This window comes from Choloepus didactylus (assembly GCF_015220235.1).
Source record: "Choloepus didactylus isolate mChoDid1 chromosome 25 unlocalized genomic scaffold, mChoDid1.pri SUPER_25_unloc1, whole genome shotgun sequence".
NCBI classification, from domain to species: Eukaryota; Metazoa; Chordata; class Mammalia; order Pilosa; family Megalonychidae; genus Choloepus; species Choloepus didactylus.
The window spans coordinates 4,185,367-4,209,674 of NW_023637606.1; the positions used below are offsets into that span (position 1 = coordinate 4,185,367).

At 55.2% G+C, this 24,308-nt stretch overlaps 1 protein-coding gene across 12 annotated transcripts in view; it reads right to left on the reverse strand.

The window, feature by feature from the left end:
- PTPRS (protein tyrosine phosphatase receptor type S) overlaps positions 1-24,308 on the reverse strand; it is a 110,742-nt gene that overhangs the window by 21,850 nt on the left and 64,584 nt on the right. For 4 of the 12 annotated variants that reach the window (XM_037823898.1, XM_037823900.1, XM_037823902.1 and 1 more), the window contains 8 exons: positions 23,455-23,466; positions 14,119-14,388; positions 11,546-12,127; positions 10,798-10,931; positions 9,786-9,930; positions 3,796-4,101; positions 2,464-2,657; positions 138-255 (listed from right to left, as the gene is read on the reverse strand). In XM_037823898.1, the coding sequence (XP_037679826.1) occupies positions 138-255; positions 2,464-2,657; positions 3,796-4,101; positions 9,786-9,930; positions 10,798-10,931; positions 11,546-12,127; positions 14,119-14,388; positions 23,455-23,466 (1,761 nt within the window). The remainder of the gene's footprint in view (positions 1-137; positions 256-2,463; positions 2,658-3,795; positions 4,102-9,785; positions 9,931-10,797; positions 10,932-11,545; positions 12,128-14,118; positions 14,389-23,454; positions 23,467-24,308) is intronic. The other 8 variants (XM_037823903.1, XM_037823901.1, XM_037823899.1 and 5 more) reach the window with 3 other exon arrangements.

Below are 24,308 nucleotides of genomic sequence, written 5' to 3' on the forward strand. Positions count from 1 at the left end.
TTTGCATTCCGGCAGCATTAGCAAACTAGAACAAGTGCCCTACCTCTGCCCTCACTGACCCCCTTGCCTGGACAGTCTCAGGGGCAGCTCTGGCCGAGGATGGGCCAAGGGGCGTGGACAGGTGCATGGTCCCCTACCTGCTCCCTTAGTCACCACCACCTTGGGTTTGCTGCGTGTACCGTCCCCTTTCATGGTGTAGGCGGCTACTGTGATGGAGTATGCGGTCTCGGGCTGCAGGTTGCCAATGACCATTTCCTGTGGGGAGGGCGGTGGTGGGTCAGCGCTGGCGGCTGGGGGCAGCCTGGCCTCCCCTCGCCGTGCTGGAGCCAAGCAAGGCGGCTGCCGGGCCCCAGCTGCAGACAGAGGCGTGCACACAGGCTCATGCAAAGCAACACATCTATGCTGACATGGGCACACACACATCCTACACCATCTGCCTGGACCCGTGCAGCCACCTCCAACCTGATCCTCAGGGCTCCCGCCCTTGCCCCCACATTCTGTCCTCCCAGGATGCCTAGGAACACTGAGTCAGGGCCTGTCCCTCCTCTGCCTACAACCCTCCGTGGCTCCCACCTTCCTCAGAGAAAAGCCCAAGCTCTCCCTGCAGCCCACCAGGCCCTGCACGCCCTGCCCCATCCCCTCCCTGCTCTCCCCCTGGCTCCCTCCGCTCCAGCCCCATGGACCTCCTCGCTGCTCCTACAACTTGTCAGGCCCAGTCTTGCCTCAGGGCCTTTGCATAGGCTGTTCCCCCAGCTTCCACACCCACTGCTGCACTGGAGATGCCAGTTAAACTTTTCAGGAATTCTGCGAGCCGGATATTAAACACTGCCATCATTAAAAATGACATCATATAGACTTACAATCAAATAAACCCTATTACAAATGAATCTAACAGATACTCAAAGTCCTCCCTTCCTGATCAATTTACTAAGGTTACGATCGCAATGCTCTGGCGGTGATCGACACCTGTCGTATCTGTGTGGCGGAAGTGCTGTAAAAGGATGCATGCCAGGTACCTCCTAGGTAGCTCGAGATTGACCATGGTGGGAATATTCACAGCGGGAAAGGGGCACGGGCTATGAATCAGGATCGCCCGTCCCAGAGAGCCGGTTGTTCGACATCTACACTGGCGTCTACACCCCGCCCCTACCACGGTTGTAGCTGCATGAATATCGGCATCTTGTTCGTGTTTGAAGTCCACCACCACCCCCGTTCCGTGGCCCCCTGGTGCCAGCTATGCCCTCAGCCTCTGGCCTACAGTAGGTGCTCAATAAACTTCCGTTTCTTTAACTGACCCCGAACACCAGTGTGCACCCCAACTCGCACACACCCTCGCACAGTCACGCAGGTGCCATTTCCACATACGTGCAAACCCACAAACAGGGTCCAGCATGCCTGGGAGGTCGGGGGGGAGGGGGTGCAGGAAAGCAGCATGAAGAAGGGGGCACATTTGGGGTCTCCCGCCCCTGAACCTCACACTCAGTCCCCTCCCCCCAGGGTCTTGGGGTGGTTGGGGCTAAGCTGGAGCCCCCCTGGGAATGTTCCCTCAGAGTCAGGTTGAGGGGGAAGAGGCAAAGCCTATGGGAGTCGGGGGGAGCTGGTGCCAAATGATTATGAGACTCATTTTGGGGGCAAAAGACGGCCCAGAGAGAGGCAGCAACTTGTCCAAAGACACACAGCAAGCCCTGCCAACTCTCTGGCTTAGGGCCTTCTGTGAAAGCTTTGAGGGGTGACTCTAATGGAGTCCTGGAGGCACCCCTTGTCCCCAGAGGGAGAAAATTCCGGGCCAGGCATTCCCAAGCCTAGTGATAAGAGGGTCGGGCTGGGCCAGGAAACACCTCAAGTTCTGACGTGCCAGGCCTGGGTCTAACAGGAGGCTGGGGGGTGACGGTTGGGACCCCCGTGTTGGAAAGGTATTCCAGGTAGGCAGGTGGGGGGAGGGCGGCTTGAGCAAAGGTGGGGGGCTGTGCAAGAGACTGATGCCTGGTGGAAAACAGACCGCAGGGGGAGCATGGCTGGGGGGAATCTGGGAATCTGGGGGCACCCAGGTGCAAGGGCTGGTGGACTTAGCTTGGTGCCCAGGTGCCCGGGGTGGGGGTGGGGGATTCCCACGTGGGCAGGACATCCGGTTTGCATGACAGGGAAACAGGCTGCGTGCTCCAAAAGGTGATCAGGCCCGCGGGCAAGAGACCCTTTAGTACTGGGGGGCGCGGGGAGGAACTGGGGGGGGACAGGGGCACAGCACGGCACGGCCCGCGGGAATTGCACAGCGCAGGCCCGACGCTACTTACGTATTCGGCCGTGTCGTCCGTCTCCCACTGAGGGCGGGAGGTGGCGGCGGGGGAGAGAGGAGGGAGATGAGCGGGGAGGCCAGAGAGAGAAGCAGGGGTGCAGGGCTGCAGTGTCGGGGGGACCTGGGTGCGCCCGCCACCTGGAGGCCCGCCCACCCCGGGCCCCGCGCACCTGGGCATCCGCCAGCATGACGTCCCTGATGCGCGGCGGCCCGCGGGCCTCGGCGCCCTCCATGCGCACGTAGTGGACCTGGTAGCCGCGGATCTGCCCGTGCTGGCGGCCGGGCGCGGGCGAGCGCCACAGCACACGGATGGCCGTGGCGTTGAGCGCTTCCGCCTCCACCTTCCGCGGGGGCGCGCTGGGCACTGGCGGGCAGGAGGGGCTGTTACCGGGGCGACCGGCCCCAAACCCGGGCAGGACCGAGTGTCCGATGCCGGGATGCCTGGCGGCGGGGTCTGCCGGTTGGCTGGGGAGGGGGGGCCCTGGTGATCGGCCCCGTGTACAAATGGGGAAACTGAGGCTGTCCCCCCACCCCACCCCACCCCACTTCCAGGCACCGTTGGGAGATCTTAACGCACACTGATTGTCGGTCCCCAGAACATCCCCTTCCAGGCAGAGGCTCTAGTTGTTTCCCATTTTACAGACGGGGAAACTGAGGCCCAGAGAGTTGACTCTGTGATCGCCCAGTGGGCTGGGATTTGAACACAGGCAGTCTAACGCCATGCTCTTAAATCCTCCGGAGCTGGGGATTTTCTCAGCTTGCCCCCAGATCGGAAGCGAGGGGCTGCAATCTTATCCCGCAGGCTGTTAGCTTCGTTTCTCCCCAGTGGCTCAGCTTCCACCATTTGACCCGAAACTGGGACCACCCACCAAATTTTGCAGCTTAAAGCTTTCTAGCTGGAAATCGGTGGGAATATTTTCACCACAGCAATTGGCCAGTGGTACAAACAAGGGTCTCCATCCCCCAGAGAGCTGGACGTTAAACATCATCAGCTACCGGCTGTCAATGGACATCCCAGGTCTGAGGGCTCAAGGAGACGAAGCTCCAAGTTCTGGGTTATCCTGAGAGTCTAAAACCCAATTCCTGGGATCCAGGGACTGTGATTTTGTTATGGAAGCTGCCAGCTGTTTCCTATACCCTACTTCCACGGTTTCTACCAACTGGCCGAAATATCAGGCTCAGCAAAAGAATGCTTCAAAGCTGAGGCTTCCCAGAAGGTCTAGAACGCTGAATTCCAGGATCAAGGAATTCCGAGACCAGGGAATAACAATAAAACCTCATTTACCGAACACCTACTGTGCGTCAGCTACTGGGCTAAGAGCTTTAGAGAAAATAATGCCCAGGATTTATTGGGGAGGCTGCTTTCTTTCCTTGCTTTGTGTCTCCCCCATGGCTGTTGGCTTCCCCGCGGGACCACCAGCCCAGTTTTCCAGCGAAGGAAGGCTCCAAAGCGGGGGCTGAGCTGGGGCCTGCGGGGGTCCCGGGCCGGGGTCGGTGCTTACCGTCCTCATCGGTGCGGACGACCACAGGCGAGCTCTCGGGCCCTGGCCCCACCTCTGTGTGAGCCACGATGGTGATTCGGTACTTGGTCCACTTCTCCAGCGCCTCCAGCAGGATCTGGGTGGTGGTCGGGGGGATGCCGTTCACCTCCTTGGGTTCCGGGTCCTCCGAGCCCAGCGGTCGGTAGCGGACGCTGTAGCCCACCAGGGCCCCGTTGTGCGTTTCTGGCGGCGGCGGGCGCCAACTTACCAAAATGGCCGTGGAGCGCGTGCTGACACATTTAACATCTTGAGGGGGGGCTGACGGTTCTATTGGAGGGGGGAGAACGTGGGGGGGAGGGGAGGGAAGTGGGATGGGCGGGGAGGGGAGCGGGGAAACAAAAGATGGGAAAGAGAAAATAAAAAAGAAGATGATAACAAACAAAACAGAACCAAACCAAAGAGAAGTCGAACCCAGAAGAAGCGGGTGTCAACCAAAAGTGAGATGGGCGGGCCGGGGGTGGGGATGGGGGCCGGGAGGGCTGGCCAAGAACACTGCGCTCACCACCTGGGGCTGCACCTACCGGGCGCACAGTAGGTCTCGGGCAGAGGTCAGCCACGGTTCCCATGGAACGTACACCTGCTCTGTGCCAGGGGAATAGCCAGAAAAGCCCGTTTATTAGGCACCTACTATGTGCCAGGCACTGTGGCCAAGGCCTCAAAAGTAACACAAAGTACCTGTTTATTGAACACCTACTATGTGCAAAGCATTGTGCCAGGGGAACAGAGCTCAGCAATAAGAGCCACATTTAGCAGGAACTTATGATGTGTCACTGTTCCAAGAGCTCTATAGAATAACAGGAAAAACATTTATTCAGTGAAGACCTACTATGTGCTGGCACCAGAGCAATAAAGCCTCATCTACCAGGCACCTACTATGTGCCAGACACACCGCCAAGGGCGTCATAGAACAACAGTAAACACATTTATTGGAAGACCTACTGTGTGCTGGGAAAAGCAATAAAAGCCCCATTTATTGGGCACCTACTGTGTGCCAGGCATGGCACCAAGGGCTTCAATGAATAACAGTGAAAGCTCCATTTATTGAACATCTGCTATGTGTCAACCACTGTGCTAAGAGCTTTAGAGAAAATAATGCCTATGTCTTAAGAACCTACTGTGTGCCAGTTAAGATGCCAAAGGCTTTATAGAGTAACAAGGACAGTGCCTATTTACTGCACACCTACTGTGTGTCAGGTACTGGGCTCAAGGCTTTTCAAGATAACACAGTCCACGGTTAGTGCCAACTGTGTGCCAAGATCTTTATCGATTTTGGTTCTCCCGTTTTGAGCCCCTACTGTGCGCCTGGAACCACCCCAAGCCCATCCCAGGTTGATATTAAGTTTCGTTTATTGAGCATCTACTACGAGTTGGGTATTTTAATAGCCCTCTAAAGATTAAAAACCAGCAATTGCCATTTATGCAACACCTACTGTGTAACAGGCACTGTGCTAAGAGCTTTATCAGGTGGCGGGTAATAATGCCCCAATATTAAGCACCTACTATGTGCTAGACATCATACCTTAAAGAATAAGTTAAGAGCACTCAATTTCTAAGCACCTACTGGGTGTCAAGCACCATGCTAAGGGCCTTGTTGGAAAACAGCAATAGTCCCCGCATATTAAGCACCTACTGTGTGCCAGGTACCATGCTAAGGGCTTTATTGAAAAACAGTAAGTTTCCCACATATTAAGCACCTACTGTGCACCAACTACTATATACTAAAGGCCTTATGGGATAAGTTACTAAGTCTCACTTCTTAAGTGCCTACTGTTTTCGGGGCTTTAGCAGATAACAGCAATAGCCCTCACATATTAAGTACCTACTGGGTGTCAGACACCATGTTAACAATCTTATATAAAAATAGCAGTTCTTACTTATCGAGCACCTACTACACGACCACACTGTGCCAGGGGCTTTGCAGACAACAACAGTGCACCTGGCAGCATGCTAGGCCCTTTGCAGACTACAGCAGCACCCACCTGAACACCTACTATGTGCTTAGCACCAATCTAACCTCTTGATAGCAGGAGCCACTTATTGAGCACCTACTGTATGCCAGGCATTGTAGTAAGGGTGGTGTAGAATAATCATAACCCCTGGGTTTTGAGCACCTATTGGGCACCTGGCACCAGATTAAGCTTGTTTCAAGGTGAAAATAGCTTCCATTTTTGCATGCTGGCTGCATACCCAGCACTGTGCCAATTCCTTTTTAGATTTAGAACAATGGCTGCATTTATACTGTGGACCATGTGCTGTGCTAAGGGCATTGTGGAAGCCCCCACATATTAAGCACCTACTGTGTGCCAGGGACGGCGTTAAGGGCTTTGTGGAATAACAGCAATAGCCCCCACATATTAAGCACCTACTGTGTGCCAGGCACTACCCTACGGGCTTTATGGAATAACAGTGACAGCCCCCACATATTAAGCACCTACTGTGTGTCAGGCACTGCATTAAGGGCTCTGCTGATAATAAACCTCATGTTCTGCACACCTACTGTGCACCCAACTCCCCGAGGCCTTTACACACAACAGGCCCCACTACGCGTGAGGCACTGTTCTAGGCACTTTCCATGGATTATCTCTTTCAATTTCCACACACCCCGACAGGCAGTCAGAACTGTCACCCCATGTTAACAGGTGGGGAAACCGATTTCAAAGCCTGCCTCCCCAATTTTGAATTAACATATCACTGGTCATGTACCACATGGGTGGTTTTTGGATATTGCCTCCCTAAATCCTTCCAAAAACCCATAGGTGAGTCCCATTTGACAGGTGAGGAGACTGAGGCTCAGGAACGGCAAGGGGGTGTCAGAGCCGGGACCTGAACCCAGGCTCAGTGGTTATCCGTGGGCTGTCTCGGCTCAAGATTGGCAGCTCAGCCTCGGGCTGTACCTCTGTCAGCTCAAGCCGTTGAAGGACAGCTGGGGCCACATTTCCTCTACTGTTCACGACTCTAGAGTCTGTCTCTGTCTCACCCAGATGGGTGCCCAGGGAAGTCGCTGGCCTTGCTCGATGTCAAGGTACATGGAACCTTCCACATCTTGCCAGCATTGTTTGTTCACAGAGCCCGTGTTTGCAGACTACTTTGTACATGCAAGTGACTTTGCTGGACTGGACTGTAGAACCCCGAGACAGATTAGAACCCCCTGCTCTCAAAGATGATGGGCTACCAGGGACCCCAGAGGCCACCCAGCAGCTTACTTCAACTAGGATGACCCTCTCGGTTTTGCCTGAAGCAATACACCGGATATCCTTCTTTTGGATCTACATAGACCCCAGGGGGTCCTCTCCCCCATTTCTTGACCAGCCACCCCAACCAAAAGTGCCCAGGCAATCAGGCAGGAGGGGGAAAACCAACCAAGGAATGCACTGGAAGGAATGGATTTGCTGAGAAAGGGGGAGGAAAAATAAAACCAAAACCATAATAAAATAAGAAACAACGATGACAGTGATGATGATGAGAAAAACCATAATAAAAGAAAGAAAGACGCCTTCCAGAGATTTCCCAGTCTGATTACCTACCTTCCACTCTTCAACTGCTAACTTACAAGACTTTCTTACGAGGGAGGGAACGGCGGAATGCTGAGCTACGAGGCCAGACCGAGCTCTTGGTGGGTCTCTGGATGCGAGCGGGGCCACAGGCCTGGCTCTGGGTGCCAAGCATGGGCCTGGTGTGTTTCCGGGAGGGTGGTATGGAGTCTGCAGAGACCCACGGCTGAGTGGTCTGGCCTCCACCTACCCTTGAGTTCAGCCTAAGGAACCCACAGCCCACAGGTTACGCCTGGCCCTGAGTCTCTGCTGCCAAGCTTTCTCGGTCCCCACCCATCTTGGGGTGAGAAGCAGGGAGTCCCTTCTCCCCAACTCCCTGTCCTGGGCCGCCCCAGAGGGTTACATGGCTGGGCTGAAGCTGCTTTCTAGACGACCTGGGAGGCCGCATCCTTCACAATCCGGCCCAACCTGCGTGATGTCTAGGGAGAGGATGGATGTGTGACAAAGTCAGACACACATGTGAGAAAGTCAGACACACGTGTGAGAGGGGCCGTGTGGGAAAGTTAGACACGCATATGAAGGGGTGGCCGTGTGGGAAAGTCAGGCACACGTGTGAGGGGGCGGCCGTGTGGGAAAGTCAGACACACATATGAAGGGGTGGCCGTGTGGGAAAGTCAGACACATGTGAGGGCGTGGCCGTGTGGGAAAGTCAGACACATGTGAGGGCGTGGCCGTGTGGGAAAGTCAGGCACACATGTGAGGGGGCGGTCGTGTGGGAAAGTCAGACACATGTGTGAGTGGGTGGCCGTGTGGGAAAGTCTAACATGTGTGAGGAGGAGGCCGTATGGGAAAATCAGACACACGTATGAGAGGGTGGCTGTGTGGGAAAATCAGACACATGTATGAAGGGGTGGCCGTGTGGGAAAGTCTGACACATGTGAGGGAGTAGCCATGTGGGAAAGTCAGACACGTGTGAGGGGGTGGCTGTGTGGGAAAGTCAGACACACGTGTGAGGGGGTGGCCGTGTGGGAAAATCAGACACACGTGAGGTGTCACAGGTGGGGCGTGGTTCGAGAGCCCCATGGCTGGGGAGACATGCCTCTTGGCAGCTGGGAGGTCTCTGAGGCCAAATCGGGGCTCTGGGTTATCTGGGCCGCCCAGAACCTCTGGGCAGGCATGGCGGGGTGGAGGGGGCAGGGCACGCTGGGTGGGCCGTGTTTGTGAACCTGCTTGAGACCAGCACGTACTCACCTTGGCGGCACCTCTGCCGGTCTCTCACGTGGCTGCCCGAGCCACAGGCCACCCTCACTGACCTCCGTTCTCACTCACGGACACACCCAGATGCTTTTGAGCCACCGAGCAGGTGGCTTGGCTCAGGGCGGGGGCAGGGGAAGCGGGGAGGAGGGGAGGGGGCCAGGGGGCAGCAGGGGAGCTGTTGTGTCTCCGAGGCCCCTGATGCCAGCGGCTCAGATGCCCTGGCCGGCGTCGATGTGACACTCAACTGACTCTCTCACCCCCTGGGCCACCCCTCATGGGTTTGATGGTTTAATAAACACCAAGGCCGCTTTGGAAATAAAACATAGGGTGGATGTGCTGCCGAGACAGGCAGGAGATATCTAGAGAATCACAAAGAGGCCACGACTGGCTCAGCTAAGCAGAGAGGAGGCACTGGGAGCACGGTGGAGGGAGCAGGAGAACAGAAGGGGCCTACTTGAGCCCCAATTTCTGCAGCAGGGACGACAGTGACGGGGCCACAGTGTGGCCCAGAAGCCAGATGACGGGCTGGAATCTCCCGGTCGGAGGGTGACTTATTTGCGACAGGGAAGCTAGGAAAGAACTCCGGAGATTCAGGAGCCCCATATTTGGGGCCGAGCGGCCAGTCAGGGTCTGCACCACCCCAACCCATCCAGACATGGCGTCGGCTGGGACTCCACCCCCCACCCTTAGGCCTAGCATGGGAACCCTGCCCTGGGGTCTTGAGAGCCCTGGCCCCAGGGGGAGGGCTGTCTGGGGATCCGAGGAGGGGGTCTGTCTGTGTGTGTTGTGCTCTCTCTTTTGGAATGATGGGGAGCAAGTTTGGTTCACAACCCTATCACACTCCCTGGAACGCCTGTGAAATGGGTGCAACATGGCTGCCCATTTGGGCCCCGCAATCCGGGATAGGGAGGGAAAGAGTGGGTCCTATGGGACACAGGATTTGGGGTGTGCTCAGCAACTTCACCCCCAAAACTAGGGGAGATACTGGCTGCTTCTCCTTGTCCCCAAGGCTGGAGCAAAGCCACCAGCCCTGGGGAGGTGGAGAAAGTCGGGCGCTGAGAATGCGAGAACATGTCAGTGGGTCCCTCGCTGTGCCGTGGGGAAACCGATGCCGCGGGGCGCAGCGGGCATGGGCCGGAGGTGCCCCCTGAGGCCGGGCCGCGGTCCCCCCGCAGGGAAGGGCGGGCTCGGCGAGACACCTACTGGACTGCAGCGTGCGCTGCCGCACCACCGGGGTGTAGGCGCCCAGGCCCTGCGGCGAGCGGGCCGCCAGGCGGAAGGCGTACTCCGTGTGTGGCTTGAGGTCGTCCACCACGAAGGCAGTCGTCGGGTCGAAGGTCCTCCCCACCTGGGGGCGGGTGAAGAGGGCAGGGAGGAAGGACAGGAGAGCAGAGGGAGGGACAGGAGGGAGGAGAGATGGGAGAGAGGAGGAGGGACAGGAGGGTGGGGAGGAGGAATAGGAGGGTGGGGAGGAGGGACAGGAGGGCGGGGAGGAGGGACAGGAGGGAGGAGAGATGGGAGAGAGGAGGAGGGACAGGAGGGCGGGGAGGAGGGACAGGAGGGAGGAGGGACAGGAGGGTGGGGAGGAGGGACAGGAGGGTGGGGAGGAGGGACAGGAGGGAGGAGGGACAGGAGGGCGGGGAGGAGGGACAGGAGGGAGGAGAGATGGGAGAGAGGAGGAGGGACAGGAGGGCGGGGAGGAGGGACAGGAGGGAGGAGGGACAGGAGGGCGGGGAGGAGGGACAGGAGGGAGGAGGGACAGGAGGCCGGGGAGGAGGGACAGGAGGGAGGAGGGACAGGAGGCCAGGGTAGAGGGACAGGAGGGGAGAGGAGCAGGAGGGAGGAGAGAGGGACAGGAGGGTGGGGAGGAGGGACAGAGACAGACAGACAGAAACAGACAGAGACAGAGATAGAGACAGAGATGCAGAGAGACAGAGAGGCAGGAGAGAAAGAGTTAAAGACAGACAGAGGGAGACAGAGAGAGAGACCAGGAGAGGAGAAATGGGAAAAGAGCAATAAACAGGCCAAAGAGAAGGGGAAGACCCCCAGGGACAGTCGTTGAGCCGTGAGAGAACAGGAAAGGGGGCAACCAGAGCGGGTGGGGGGGAGGACACAACCGGAGTGGGGGACAGGGGGCAGTGCGGGGGCAGGGGAGGGAGAGTCAGTGACATCCACACCACCTGCGCCCGCTCCCCCACCCGCTGCGCCCCGGTACCTCTCGGCCGTGGTCGCCCTCCCGGAACAGGAGCTCATACTTGATGATGCTCTCCTGCCGTGGGGGGCTCCACGAGAGCCCGATGCTCGTCTCCGACTTGGCCTCGGCCCGGAAGTTCATGGGCTGGCCGGGCACTAGGGGTGGGGGGAGAGGAAGCAAAATGAGGGGAGATCAGGGCGGGGTTCACCACCCAGGATGGGTGCCCAGTCTACCAAGTGCTCTTGCTCTCCCAAAAAGAGACACGTGGTGCTCAGCATTGTCCTGCAAGAAGGACGCTTAGCATCCGGAGGTTTCCGGAAGTTTCTGGAATCTTCCGGACCATTCTCACACTGTTCTTTTTCTGGGAACTCACTACTGCCCTTCAGCATCAGTTGCCCACCTCTATTCCCCCACCCTCACTTCTTTCAGTGGGGAAAAAAAAACATTTTTAATCCCCTTTTTATTTCAAACCATGCCAGTGTCCTCCTCCTTCCAGGGAAGCAGGGAACTGCACCCTTGCCTCAAACACAGCCCGAGACTGATCCAGGCATCCGATCGTAGCAGCCCTATGGGGCTGCCAAATCTGATTTTCCAAAGGAAGCCAGAAATTTGGATCTTCTGAGCCGACTCCCTGCTTTTATAAAATTTTTTAAAGCACCATACGGGACGAATCAAAACCAGCATGCATCCAGCAGGGCAGCCAGAACGTCTGATTTCGGGGAGACTGGGACACCCCGTGCCCGAATCCCAACCGGGTCCCGCGTCTCACCTCCCTGCTGCGTCTTGACCTGGATGGGGTCCGAGAGGGGCCCGTCGCCCACGGAGGTGAACGCCAGCACGCGCACGGTGTAGGTCTCGTCCTCCAGCAGGCTGCCCACCGTGGTCAGCAGGCTGTCGTCCACGTTGTGCTTCTGCCAGTTGCCGACGGGGTGCTGGGGTTCCATGGTGTAATAGACACGGTAGCCGCGGATCAGGCCGTTGGGCTCCACCGGCTCCTCCCACTGGATGATCATGGTGGTGGAGCTCAGCATGCGGGCCTGCACGTTACGCGGCGCGCTGGCTGGGGCCTGCTCGCCCGTGCGGGTGACCACCGACTCGCTGGGGGGCCCCTGGCCGATGGAGTTGACGGCCGACACCCAGATCTCGTACTCGGAGTTGGGGCTCAGGCCGCCGATGCTGTAGCGCGTCGTGGTGATGTCCTCCTTGATCTGGTACGGCCCGTCCTGGCTCTTGGATTTATACTCGATGACGTAGTAGGACACGGGGTCTGGGTTGCCTGAGTCCCACGTGATGGTGATGCTGGTGGCTGTGTTCTCTGTCACCAACGGAGTCCCAGGGGCTTTGGGGAGAGCTGTGGGTGGGAGACGGGGTCACCTGTCAGCCAAGCTGGGGGCGGACCCCGAGGGCTGTGTGGCTTTTAGTAACAGCAGTGCCCTCTCTGAGCCTTGATTTCCTGGGCATAATGACCCCTAGCTCATCATCTACAGCAGGGCTGACACCTGTTCTGTTTTGTTTTGTTTTTTTCCAAGACCAAACTTTTATTTTGTGAACATAAAACCTAATATTCAATGATAGAGAGATTTCTCCAGGATTCCAATACATTCCAAAGAATCAAAAATAAATAAATAAATAAATAACTGTCTAAACATCTTTAATAATAGCTAGTCTAGCGGTAAGAGCAAATAGGTTTAGCTCACTGTATTTAAAATTAAACACAAGAAAAAAATCACCATGTGGTTCCCATTCAAATAATCAAATGAAACTCATTTAGTTTTTTTTTTTTCAGAAAAGGTTATTTATATATATATTTTAAATTACTGCTCTTACAAGTTATATGAAGAGACACATTGTTATAAAAAGATTCTAAATTCTTAAAATTACACCAGGTTAATAGATTTTATTTAGGGCAGCTGTCAGCTAACTACAGCCTGCTGCCTGTTTTTTTTTTAATTTTTTTTTTTTAATTCTGTTTTTTTCTATGTATTCTGTTTAAAAAATTGTTTTATTGAGATACATTCACATATCGTACACTCATCCGTGGTGACACCTGTTTTTGTAAATAAAGTTTTACTGGCACACAGCCACACCCACCTGCTGTCTACGTCTGCGTCTGTGCCCCTAATCCCAAGGGCAGAAGTTAGATGGCCCATAAAGCTGGAAATATTTACTCTCTAAGAAAGATATTTATGCTTTTAAGGGTACGGTAGCTGCTCCTGGTCTAGAACTCTCTATGGCTCCCTCCTCCCCAGCCACACAGGCCTCGGGTGTGTTCCCACCTCACATTTGCTATTCTCTGGAATTAGAACATTCCTCTCCCAGCCAGCCGTGCCGCTGGCTCCTTCTCAGCCCCCATTCCTTCAGGCCGTGCCCACCAACCTAGCTGGGGCGTCCTTCCCAGGCCTCACCATGGAGGTTGGCGCGTTTTCATGTTTATTTTCGAGGTTTGTTCACGGCTGTGCCCCAGGGCCTGCCACAAAGGCACTGCCTGATAACTGTGACTTTTCCTCCCACTTGTCCCAGGATCTCTTGCAACTTAGGGCTCCCACCCACCCCCCAAAAAAGCATTCACCAGGAGATGTTTAATCCATCAGCAAAATGAGGATCAAACCTGCTGACTCGGACACTTCCTATGGCTTTAAAGCAAGGGTTGGCAAACCTTCCTCCCGAAGGGCCCGGCAGTAAATATTTTTGCCCTCGTGGGCCAGACAGTCTCAGGGAAATTCCTCCACCCTGCCGTTGCAGTGCAAAAGCAGTCGACAAAACGTAAATCAATGGATGTGCCAATAAAACTTTATTTACAAACGCAGGTGGTGGGCCAGATTTGGCCCCTGCTCTAAAGCTTGAGAAATGTCTGAAGGCACCATCCTCTGAATCTCACCAAAAGCTTGGGACACCAGGAGAATCTGCAGTCCCCTCTTTCTCCTCTGAGCCTTTGCAGGTGCTGTTTCTTTTCCTAAAACACTGTTCCCTGTCTCCTTTGCCTGACTCACTCCTGTTCAACTTTCAGTTTTTCAACTGGGAAGGCTTTGCTGACTTATTTTTCCTGGGAGAAAAAGTAAGTGTCTCTATATCCCCCCATTATACACCAACTGGCCTATATTGAAGCTTCCTGATTTCATGGGTGTCCCCAACGCTGGATAATGAGCTCAGAAGACCAAATCCATGTCTCATTCCAAGGCCTGGCCCAGAATAGCAGATATTTGTCCAAAGAACCACTGTCCTCAGCCATGGATAAGTAAAACCAAAACAGTCACCCGGAGGCCCCCCAACAGCACCCCCCAGCCGAGCCAGGGTCTCGGGGATGAGTGGCCTGCTCCTCTGCCCCCCCATGCCCCCACTCACACTTCACCGTGATCTGGGCCACGGCCTCGATGACGCCCAGGCTGGACATGGCCACACACGTGTAGTTGGCCGAGTCCTTGACGTCCGTGAGTTCTAGCACATTCCGCCCCACGGGCATGTCGTCCTCGGGCGTCAGATCCTCAGCCCCTTGCATCCACTTGACGTACGGCATGGGCGAGCCCACGGCCACACAGGTGATGTTCACGTTCCCACCTGGCATGACCTCGTGGCTCATGGGTAAGATGGAGAAACGAGGAGCCACACGGCGTACTGGGGAGGTGGGGGGCGGCAGAGGGAGATGCAGGGACGGGAAGGGGGATTGCATGGGTGGGGGGGTTTGCACAGGAGGGTGCGGGTGGGATGGAGGGGAGAAAAGAAAGACAAGCAGGAAGAAGAAAGAAAGAAGAAAGAAAAACAAGAAAAAAAAAAGTGGAAAACAATTTAAGCAGGGCTGTTTCCTCCCCCAACCAGGTGATTTCTTTTTTTTTTTTTTTCCAAATGAAAAAGGAAAGAAAACGAAACAAAAACAAAACAAATTAAGAAACCAAATTCCAACACAAAGAAACCAAAACTTCAAAGGAAGGTACTTCACAAACAATATATAGAGAGATATATCGATATATAATAAAGAAACATGAAGCATTATTTCATAGCAACAGGGTTCTGAGACCATAGCGGCTCGTCACAGCACAGATACGGACACAAAAATTTATCAGTCGTTTCTCATCTTTGGTGATGGACGTGGCTTTGGGGGGCAGCCCCCCACCTTCACCCCCTCCAGAGAAAATTCCGGCAGGGGGTGGTGGTTCTGGGAGAGGGTCTGACTTCCAGTCCTCCCTGCTTCTACGGTGACGAGAAGGGGCAATCAGAAGGAGAGTGGAACCGGGAGGCAGAGGGGGGGCCCTGGAACTCACCCCCCAACCCACCCTGGTCTCTCTCTGGGAACTCAGGGTTTCTCCCACCCAACCACCCACCCACCCCCCCACTTTCCTGGGACCCTCGAGGAAAAAGATGAGAAACTCTAATGAAATTTTTGTGGTTTTTTGGGGTATAGAAACCCTTCCAGAAGCTTCTGTCGGATCTGACAAGTTTCCACCGATAAATGCAGCTCTCAGAGTCACAAACATCATGCAAAACAGGTTGAGAAAGAGAAAGAGAGAACGAGAATGAGAGCGAGAGAGAGGCAGAAGGAAGGACAGAAAGAGAGAGAGAGAGGGGTGATGCAAAGGGGGGACCTTGACTTCAGGGGTCTCTACTGCACACCCATGTGGGTGCCCGAGAGAGGAGAAGGAGACGGATGAGCAGAGAGAAAGAGGGGAAAAAAGAAAAAAAAACAGAGAAAGAGGGACAGACAGAGGGAGGGACAGAAAGAGAGAAAGGAGGAGGAGGGAGGGGCCCACTTCCAATGCTGCATGTTAATTCTAGCAGATGTGACCCAATGTGACATCGCACATTTTCACATCACAGCCCTGGCAGAATAATCAATAGCTATTAATTAATAATCATCATAACAGTAATAATAATAAACGAGGGAATGAACTCGAACGTCGAGAGAACAGGGACATGTTCGGTGCGTTTCTGAGAGGGGAGGTGGATGCGGCCTTCTGTCACAGACCACAAAGGCTGCAGGATACATTTCGGGGGCTCCATTTTCGGAAGTCAGACGGGGTACAGGGGCAGGCCCAAGGGGTGGACGCTAGTGGGCAGCTGAACTTCCGGAAGGCACTGCTGCCCCACCAGCGGTGGGTGCTTCACTGCGGTGGGAAGGACTTGGGTCAGTCTAGAAAGTTCCGCCGGCCAGAGAGGGGTCATCTCTGGGAAGGGCTTAAGATCTAGAGAAGTCCCGGGGGCTCGTCCTGAGCTCGGGGTGGGGATGGGATCCTTGTCTCTGGGCTAAGGGGACCCAGAGGGGAGATGACTCCCATCACCCCATGGGCCTCTGATCTGCATATGGTATCTGGGGGGGTCTGGTCCAAGGAGGGGGATGATCTGGGGGTCTGGCCCTCCCTAAGGAGGCTCCAGGGGATGAAGGCAGGAAACCCCAATTTCCTGCCTGATGGCCACAGTCTTACTAGAACCCCCAGCCCTGCTCCCTGGATCCCGGCTGGATGGGGAGAGGTGGGGGGAGCTGGGAAGGGGGTGGGAGCGAGGATCGGGGTGGGGGCTGGCGGCCCTTCGGAAAACGAAGCCCCACGAAAAGTCCAGAGTCACGTTGGAGACAGGATGGAGGAAGGTTGAGAACACGGGGCGGAGAGAGGCATCGGGGTGTGTGTGGGGGGAGCACGGAGGGGCCATGCAGCAGCGTGGGGGTGAGGGACGGGTGGGGGGCTGAGATGAGGGGCTCTCGGGCAGGGCTGGGTGGAGGGTGGGGGTTCCGGCTGGCCGGCGGCATCCGCAGCGAGGAGCGGGGTGGGGGGGATGCCGACGCTGAGTTGTCATGGAAACAGAACACGATGGGGTGGGGGGAGTGTGAGCGTGGAGCTAATTAATCAAGGACAGGAAACGGCATCGACGTCCAGAACAGAACCAGGAGAAACAAATGAAAGGAAAAAAAAGGAGAAAAAAAAAAAAAGCCAGAAAGAAAAAAATTACCAAAAAAAAAAGAAAAAAAACAAAACAAAATAAACAAAAACCTCCAAAACAAAATGAAAAAACCCCAAAGGAAACATGGAATGGGTGTGGGGCTGAAAATCGGGGTCTGAAAGGAGGGCCGTGGTTTCCCCCAGGGTGGCGCCCCACGCAGCAGCAGAACGCAGGATCTGCCCCCCTCCCCACCTGGCACCCCAAAAAGTGTTTTGAGGCGGCCACGGGGGACAGGATCCCCGTAGACGAAGAACCTTTGGAGCAAACCAACCTGGCCCCCTTGAGCCCCTCTCTGGGAAGGCCCTCTCGGCTCCCTACTTCTCGGGGACACCCTGCCCCTATTTTAGGGCTGCTCAGCTGGGGGTCCGAAGCCCTAAACACACTAAGGAAAACTCTTCAAGGCTTCAGACTGCCACCAAAAACCTCTCCAGGCAGAGGTGGAGCAGCTGAACCTTAGTTTGCCCGCCTATGAAATGGGTGACATGCAGATCTGACCCAGCCTGGCCGCAGGGATGGCTTCATCTCCTTCCAGCCTCCCAAGGTGTGCGGGAAGAGCTAAGAGATTCTCTACCTTCAGGGAGTTTGGGGGTGAAGTACAGTAAAGAAAGGAAATGGTAAAAATTCCCATGATATCCCCATTTCATTTTATCCCCTCCAACAGCTTTGACAAACAAAGGTCCTGGTGCCCGTTTTGCAGGTGAGTCTCAGGGAAGGGACAGGACTAGCTGGAGGTCACAAAGGAAGGGAGTGGGGTGGCCAGAGCTTGAAGCCAGGCCAGCCTGACCCCTGCCTCTCAGGTAAGGCGAGCCCTTCTCTCATCACGGTGAAGCAGATTGCTCTAGACTGCAGGAGAAAGCAAGAACTATAGCCAGGCGTCTTTTTTGGCATCCGGCTCTTTCAAAAACTTGCGTGTCCTCACCCTTTGGGGACACCAAAAGACAACAACAAAAGTAGCCATAACCTATACACAGCTCTGTCGACTGAATAATGTTCAGTAACCACCAGTTGCAAAATATCCAGCGGCCATCACAATAGATGTGCAGAAGCCATCAGTTAAAGGCTCACAGCCTAAGGTTCACTTACAAGGGATTGTTCAAAGGGAATGAGCTCTATCGTTAGGATCTAAAGGTTAAACGTGAACCCCATTTTTCCCTTCTGCGAAAGCAAAAACTCACCCCAAAGACCCTGTTCACGCCAGATCTTATCTTAAAACATCTCCCTGACAGGGTGTCATAATTTGGAAGTAGACTTTTTTTAGAAGTAGAGACAAGGCACACACCTTGAATATGTAAAAGACTTGCGGTACAGGATTGTTAATTAACCGTAAGTCAGTTAAGTAAGGGAGGGCACAGTTATTTCAGTTATCATGATCCCCAACGTGGCCAGCGGCCATCAGTTAAATGGGCCTGCCAGTAAGCCACAAAGTCTGCTCTGACCCCTGAAAAACTGCTCACTTGCTTTCTCACCCGCCTCATTGGTTTCTCAGGGTGGGCTGTAGGAAGGGGCTGGTTTGCCACAAGTTTGGAGAGGACCATCCCAAAGGCATTGGTCGGGGGGAACTCGAAAGTCCCCCGAGCATCCTCTGGCCGGCGCGGGCAGGGGGGCCGATGCTGTGTTCTGCCCGGTTCGGTTGCCAACACCCCACCCGCGTCATCTTTCCACCCCTGGCTGCAAGCTTGAGGTGCGGGTTAGAGAGGAAGGTGGGCCCGGAGCCCAGGGGACAGCGAGGCCCCACCGGACCCCCACCCCCAATTACCGACCTGAATGGAGGGTCCAGGCGGGTTATAAGGGGACCACACCAGCTTGGTCCTCAGCACGCTCCAGCTGGCTCTTGTTTCCAGCTCTTCTCGTCACCGAGTAGCCGGGGGGGTGGGGTGGGTGTCCCAGCGGGGAGGGGGGAGCCCGCGTGGGTGAGGGGGGCAGGAGGGCGGGCGGTGGGAGGGGGGCGGGGTTGGGGGGGAGGAGAGTGGTCGCTTCAAACCCCGATTCACATGGAAAAACAACTCAAAAAACTGTCAAAGCAACCGGGAGACGACCCCTCCCCCAGGCAGAAACTCAAAAACCCAAAAAAAAAAAAAAAAAAAAAAAAAAAGTGGGGAGGGGCGGAAAGGGGGGGAGAGGAGTGGGGGAGGAGAAGGGAGGGGGGGGAAACTCAAAAGTGAGGTGATCTGGTTGAGGCACTAGGTGGGAACTCGACTGTCAAACATCCCAACAGTTCAGCAAGCCACAGCTCCGAGGGGGGGTGGTGGTGGAGAGGGCAGGGCTCTGGGGGCCATTTTGGGGTGGAAGGGGCCGTGCCTGACTCCTCCGAACTCCAAAATGAGGGTGTGGATGGGAAGGGCGGGGGGGGGATGCCAGGAAGTTGTGCAGCCTCCACGGGTTTCAGTTAAGCTTAGATTACACCTGTCGGGAGAAGGGTGGGGTGGGGGGGCAGGGGTCCGCGGCCTAATTCCAAAGCCCATTTCTCAGACCCCGCCTCCCTGGAACCCCTGGCCTGCAGCCCAGGCCACTTGGGGGGCCGTTCTGTGGCACACCTCGTGCCTGTCCCCCTTGCCCTCCCCTCTGTGTCATCCCCACCGTGCCCTGTCCCTGCCCTCCTGCCTCCCCACCCCGACCCCACCGCCAGCTCCCTCGGGCATTGGGGTGGCATGCAAGGCCCAGAGGGATCTGGGGTACCCCTGGCTCGCGGCCTGGCCAGCGGCCCCGGCAAGTCGTTGGCAGTTTTGAGCTGGACGTTTGGCTGCACTACAGGGGTTTCGTTTTTTGTTTTCGGTACCCCCGCCCCCACGTCCCTTCTCATATTTTTTTTTGGGGGGGGGGGTTCTAGCAGAAAATGGCACCATCTCTGCCAATCGACTCCCCTCGCCCCCTCGCTGCGGCCGCTGGAGACGCAGGGCCTTCCAAACGACAAGGTGTAATCTAATATTTCCCCGCACCCCCCGCCCCCAGAACAGAGGACAGAGCGATGCAAAGGACACCAGGCAGGCAACAGGCGAGAGGGGTGCAGAGCTCAGTGTTCCTCCCCGCGCCCGCCGGGCCCCGAGAAAGGGGAGCCCGTCCCCCACCCCGGGCCCTGGAGCCTCCTCTCTCCCCCTCACCGCCCCCCGTCCCCCAAGGTGAGGGTGGAAGGGGGAAAAGGACCGAGAGCTGATTTCCCACCGCCAGCCACCGGGGTGAAACCGAGGACCCTGCAGGAGGGACGAGGGCAGCTGTGGTCAGCCGGAAGCGGGCAGCTCTCCAGCATGTCCATCGGACGTCATTCTAGGGTGACCAAGAGGTAAGGGGTGTTGGGAGCAACCCAGAAGTCACAGCTACCAATTGCTGGGTTTTGGTGTGGGACGCTTAATGTAAAAAAAAAAAAAAAAGAATTTGTTCCACCAAATTCTACATTACAGATTTATCTGAAAAAGGACCCAGGGGACAGGTCCTGAATATAGGGCTCTGATCTGAAGGCTTGGAGAACGGGAGATCTAGAATGTTCTGTCATTGGCATCGGGCGACAAGCCCTGGCTTTTTAGCTCGGCATTCGAGGTCTTGAGTTAAATGATTTCTGGCTCCATGCAGCCTCCTCCAAAACCCTGAAGATCCCCTAGAGCCCACCCTTGAAGATACAATATTCTCTCTGATGTTATAGCAGTTTGTTCTGAGTTGTCCCTGCAGGACTGGGTGGGTGGCATGCCATTTAACCGGGCCCTGAGCCCCGTGGCTTAATCACGCTACGTCACCAGCTCGAGTGGCCGTGACACCAGCTTTGGCTGCTGGGCCACACTCGAAAGGCTTACAGTTCCATGGAGACAAAAAGGAAACTGGACAGCCGGGGAGAGTATAAGCCGATCACCTTGCCACCTTCTCAAGAGGTTCAGTTGCTCCTTCCCCAGGGGACATCTGGGAGTAGAGCTCCCTGCTGCCTTAAAACCATGGGTTTGGTTTTGACTGGCTCTTTGGATCCCAGGTATAAATTTTAGGAGAGAGGCAAGTCTCAAATGCTCTTCTCTCCTGAGCTACTCAGTGTGTAGAAGATGGAAACAGTTGACTGAAGAGAGTTAGGTTGGGGGTGGGGATTCCTTGCAAGTAACTCCCCAGACTGGCAACAACGTTAACACTTGTAGCTTGCAAGGTAGAACAAGACAATGGCACACATTCTCTGGCGAGCTGGTTCTTATTTATCTGCAAGGGTAGCCTACCCCCAGGAGCTGGCGCTTTTATTGGCCCCTTCTGGCTCTTTGACTACCAAGCTTCCTGGGAGTGGGGTATTAGTGGCAGGGAGATGAAAGCTGGGGCTCTGGGGAGCTGGGGATGGGGGTAGGGGTTGGAGCTAGGAGGAAATGAGCTCCCAGGATGGGCTCTGAGAACGACTAGCAAAAACATGAAGTCTGAGCTGATGAATTGGTTTCTCTGATCCGATTGGTTTTAAAGCCGTTTCCCACATGTCATCTTATTCAAACAGTGACTCTATAAGGTACATAATGGGGAACTCGAGACCCCAAAGAAGGGAAGTGGCTTAGCCCAGATCATCTGCTCTCTTTTTTTTGGCTTCTCTGTCTCCCAGCAACCTCACCCGTGACTTCTTACGAGCCATGCCCTTTGCGGGGCACCAAAGTATTGCTTGATGGATTCTTTCCACTTCTCCATGACTGAGGGACACTTATGGTGGCTTCCGCTCAAGTGATTGGCCTGAGATCACACACCTGGCGTGGGGAGCAGACGCGGCATTTGAATCCAGGTCTGCAGGGGGCCCAGAGCTTGTGCTCCCTCCATTAGGCCATCCTGCCTGAGACGTTAAGTGGCGTTCAGAGGCCCTCGGCCATCCCTCAGTTCCATTTCACCAGGACAACAGGACAAAGTCGCCTTGGCAGTAGGGGCCTGGCAACTACGCTGGGCGAGCAGATGCAGAAGCAGCTAATGCGTCCCCGCTGCACCGAAAGTCCTCTTGCCAATTTGGCCTTGGCCCTAATAACTGGGAATTTAGAAAAGACAGGTGAGGGGCAAGAGGCTGCCCTCCACCCGCAGACTGTCATCTGTGTGGGGGTTGAAGGTTGGGGGCTGGGGGTTAGAAATCTAGCTGGACTACTAATCTAGCGGGTTGGAGTGGGCCCTCAAGGGCTTGCCTTTCCTCGGGGAAAGGAGTGGAAGGTGGAGGCGTGCATCTCAGAAGGTTTGCAAGAGTGAGAGAGACAAAGAGCAAAAGAGAGAGATGAAAGAGAGAGAGGGAAGAGGGAGAAGTGGGGAGACAGGAAGACAGAGAGAAGGGGGGGAGAGGATGTGTCTAAGGTTCCCTGGGTTTTCTCAAGAATTCCACAGCTCTGATACTCAGGCACTCAGAAAGTGACCGTGCCGTACTGCTAGGCAAAAGACGCCCGTGGCCTGGGCACAGGGCCTGAGAGGGGGACTGGAGGAGCAAGCCATGTTGCTGCCTGGGAACCAGAAGCGGAGCACTGCAGGGCACCAAAACTGGCCATTTTTTTCCCCCAAAGTCTCCCATGCTTGCTGCGTTTTCCAATGGGCAGTTCCTTACCTGCCCATCCAAGATGCATCGGATCATCCCAACAACTGCCGTCTTGGCAGGATGGTGCAATCATCACCCCCAGCCCCATTTTAAATTGACTGTTTCCCGTATTTGGACGTGTTGCCCTGTTGAACGAGAGCTCGAAATGCCCGTGCCCGTTTGGCTGGGCTTCAAATGCCGGATTTTGGGTTGCTCGGGGAGGCTGGGAGAAGATGGGAAGACAGCTGCTTAAGCTTCCTTCCAACATGGCCGCCCCAGGTGGGGGTGTGCCAAGGCACCCTCTAGAGCTGGGAAAAGGGAGCTGGCCAGTGAGGGCCGATCAAATCGGCCGCTTCCCCTACATGCCCCATTCAGGGTCTGACCTCCCCCCCATTGTCTGTGCCCCCTCCCTCGTGGCCTTGTGTTCCAGGCGGTCACTTTCTGCCCCGTGCCCGCAGCATCCCAGCTGTGGGACCCCCTCCCGTCCTCCCGGATGGTACTCGGACAGGAACACTGGCTTTTTAAACCACGATGCGTTTGGAGAACAACCACAGAACAGCTCAGCCGAAGGAACCAGAACCAAAAAGCACAGCAACACCAGACAGGACAAAGACAAAACGCTCTGAGGGTGGGGAGGGAGCCAGGTAAAAGGGATGGGAGGGAAAAAAAAACGAACACTTCGGTTTTTTCCCCCCAAAATGAAACAAAAGCAAAATAGAAAAAAGAAAAGAAAAGAAAAGAAAAGAAAAAAAAAAGAAAGAAAGAAAGCTAAAGGAGGAAAACGGAACGGAAGACGAGAAACACTCCAACAGAAGGCATTGGGAGTTCACCAAACCGAACCGACAAGAGTGGCATGCAGAGAAATTTTTACATTCTCCCAGCATGCATCAGGCCCAAGTTACCATGACGACGAGGAGTGCAAAAAACTTAGCAACAACATTACCAACGATGCAGAGAAGGCGATCACAATGCAAGCATCACATGTGTACGGCCGGCCCTAGGCCGGGCTGAGCGCGGCTGAAATTTTCGTGTCTTTCTGGGTTTTGCTCTCTCGCTTGGCGGTTTTTCTTTTTGTTTGCTTTGCGCTGATTATTCAACATTCCGCTTATTTATTTATTTACTGTTGGTTCGTGTTTCTACTTTTTTAAATCATGTGCGTGTCTGCGTGTGTCCGAGTGCGTGTCCGTGTGTGTTTCGTGTGTGTGCGTGTCACTTTCAGAATGTAAAAATGTGGGTAAAGAAAGTAAAAAAGAAAAAAACACACCAACCTTCTCGAAGCTCTGAGGGATGTAAAGGGGGTTTGATGCGGAACACAATGACATGGGGAGGAGAGAAAAAATAGGGGAGATACAGAGAGTAAAAAGAGGACTTCCCAAGGCTAAAAGCTGCAATAGTTTGTTGTTTTTTTTTTTCTCGTTAAACCAAAAAAAAAAAAAAATTAAAATTAAAAAATAAAAAGAACAACAATGACCTTTTTCCTCTCTTTTCTCCACTCTGCCCTTGACATACAAGATCTATGTCTGCTTTCCACAATCTTTTAAACTCGATTTTGGAGCGTCTGAGACTCAGGTAAAGATTGGGGGGGGGGGGGGCTGGACCACACCCCTCACCTGCCCCCACCAGGAAGGAGGTTCATACCTGGAACCCCCATTTCCAGGGGGCTGAGGATGCAGAAGACGCCCCTCCTTCTCACCCCCTCACTAACGACCCCCTGCCCCCTCCCCAGCCCACACCTGGCGCCCACAATTTTCCCTCGAACCCTGCCAGACTTACGAATCCCACCCCAGGTGTTTGCAGAAATAAGCAGGTTAGGTGGTGACCAGTCAGTCAGAGACACAAGCACAAGGTAACTCACCCGAGGTGACGTGGCAACGGACCGCATGTGCCCCCTGCCCGCCCGCACGCCCACCCCCCAATCCCAACCCCCCACGCGGCCTCCTCCTCAGAGGCAAGATGCAAAACCCAAGTCTCAGAACCAAAGAGTCACTCGGGGGCAGTGGGAACGGTGTCGGGGAGGGTCAGGGGGGGTGAGGAGGGCCCGAGGGGTCAAGAGTGACGAGGTCTTGGTGGGGTAGGGGACACCAGATGGGGGAAACTGAGGCACGGAGAATGGTGCGTTTGG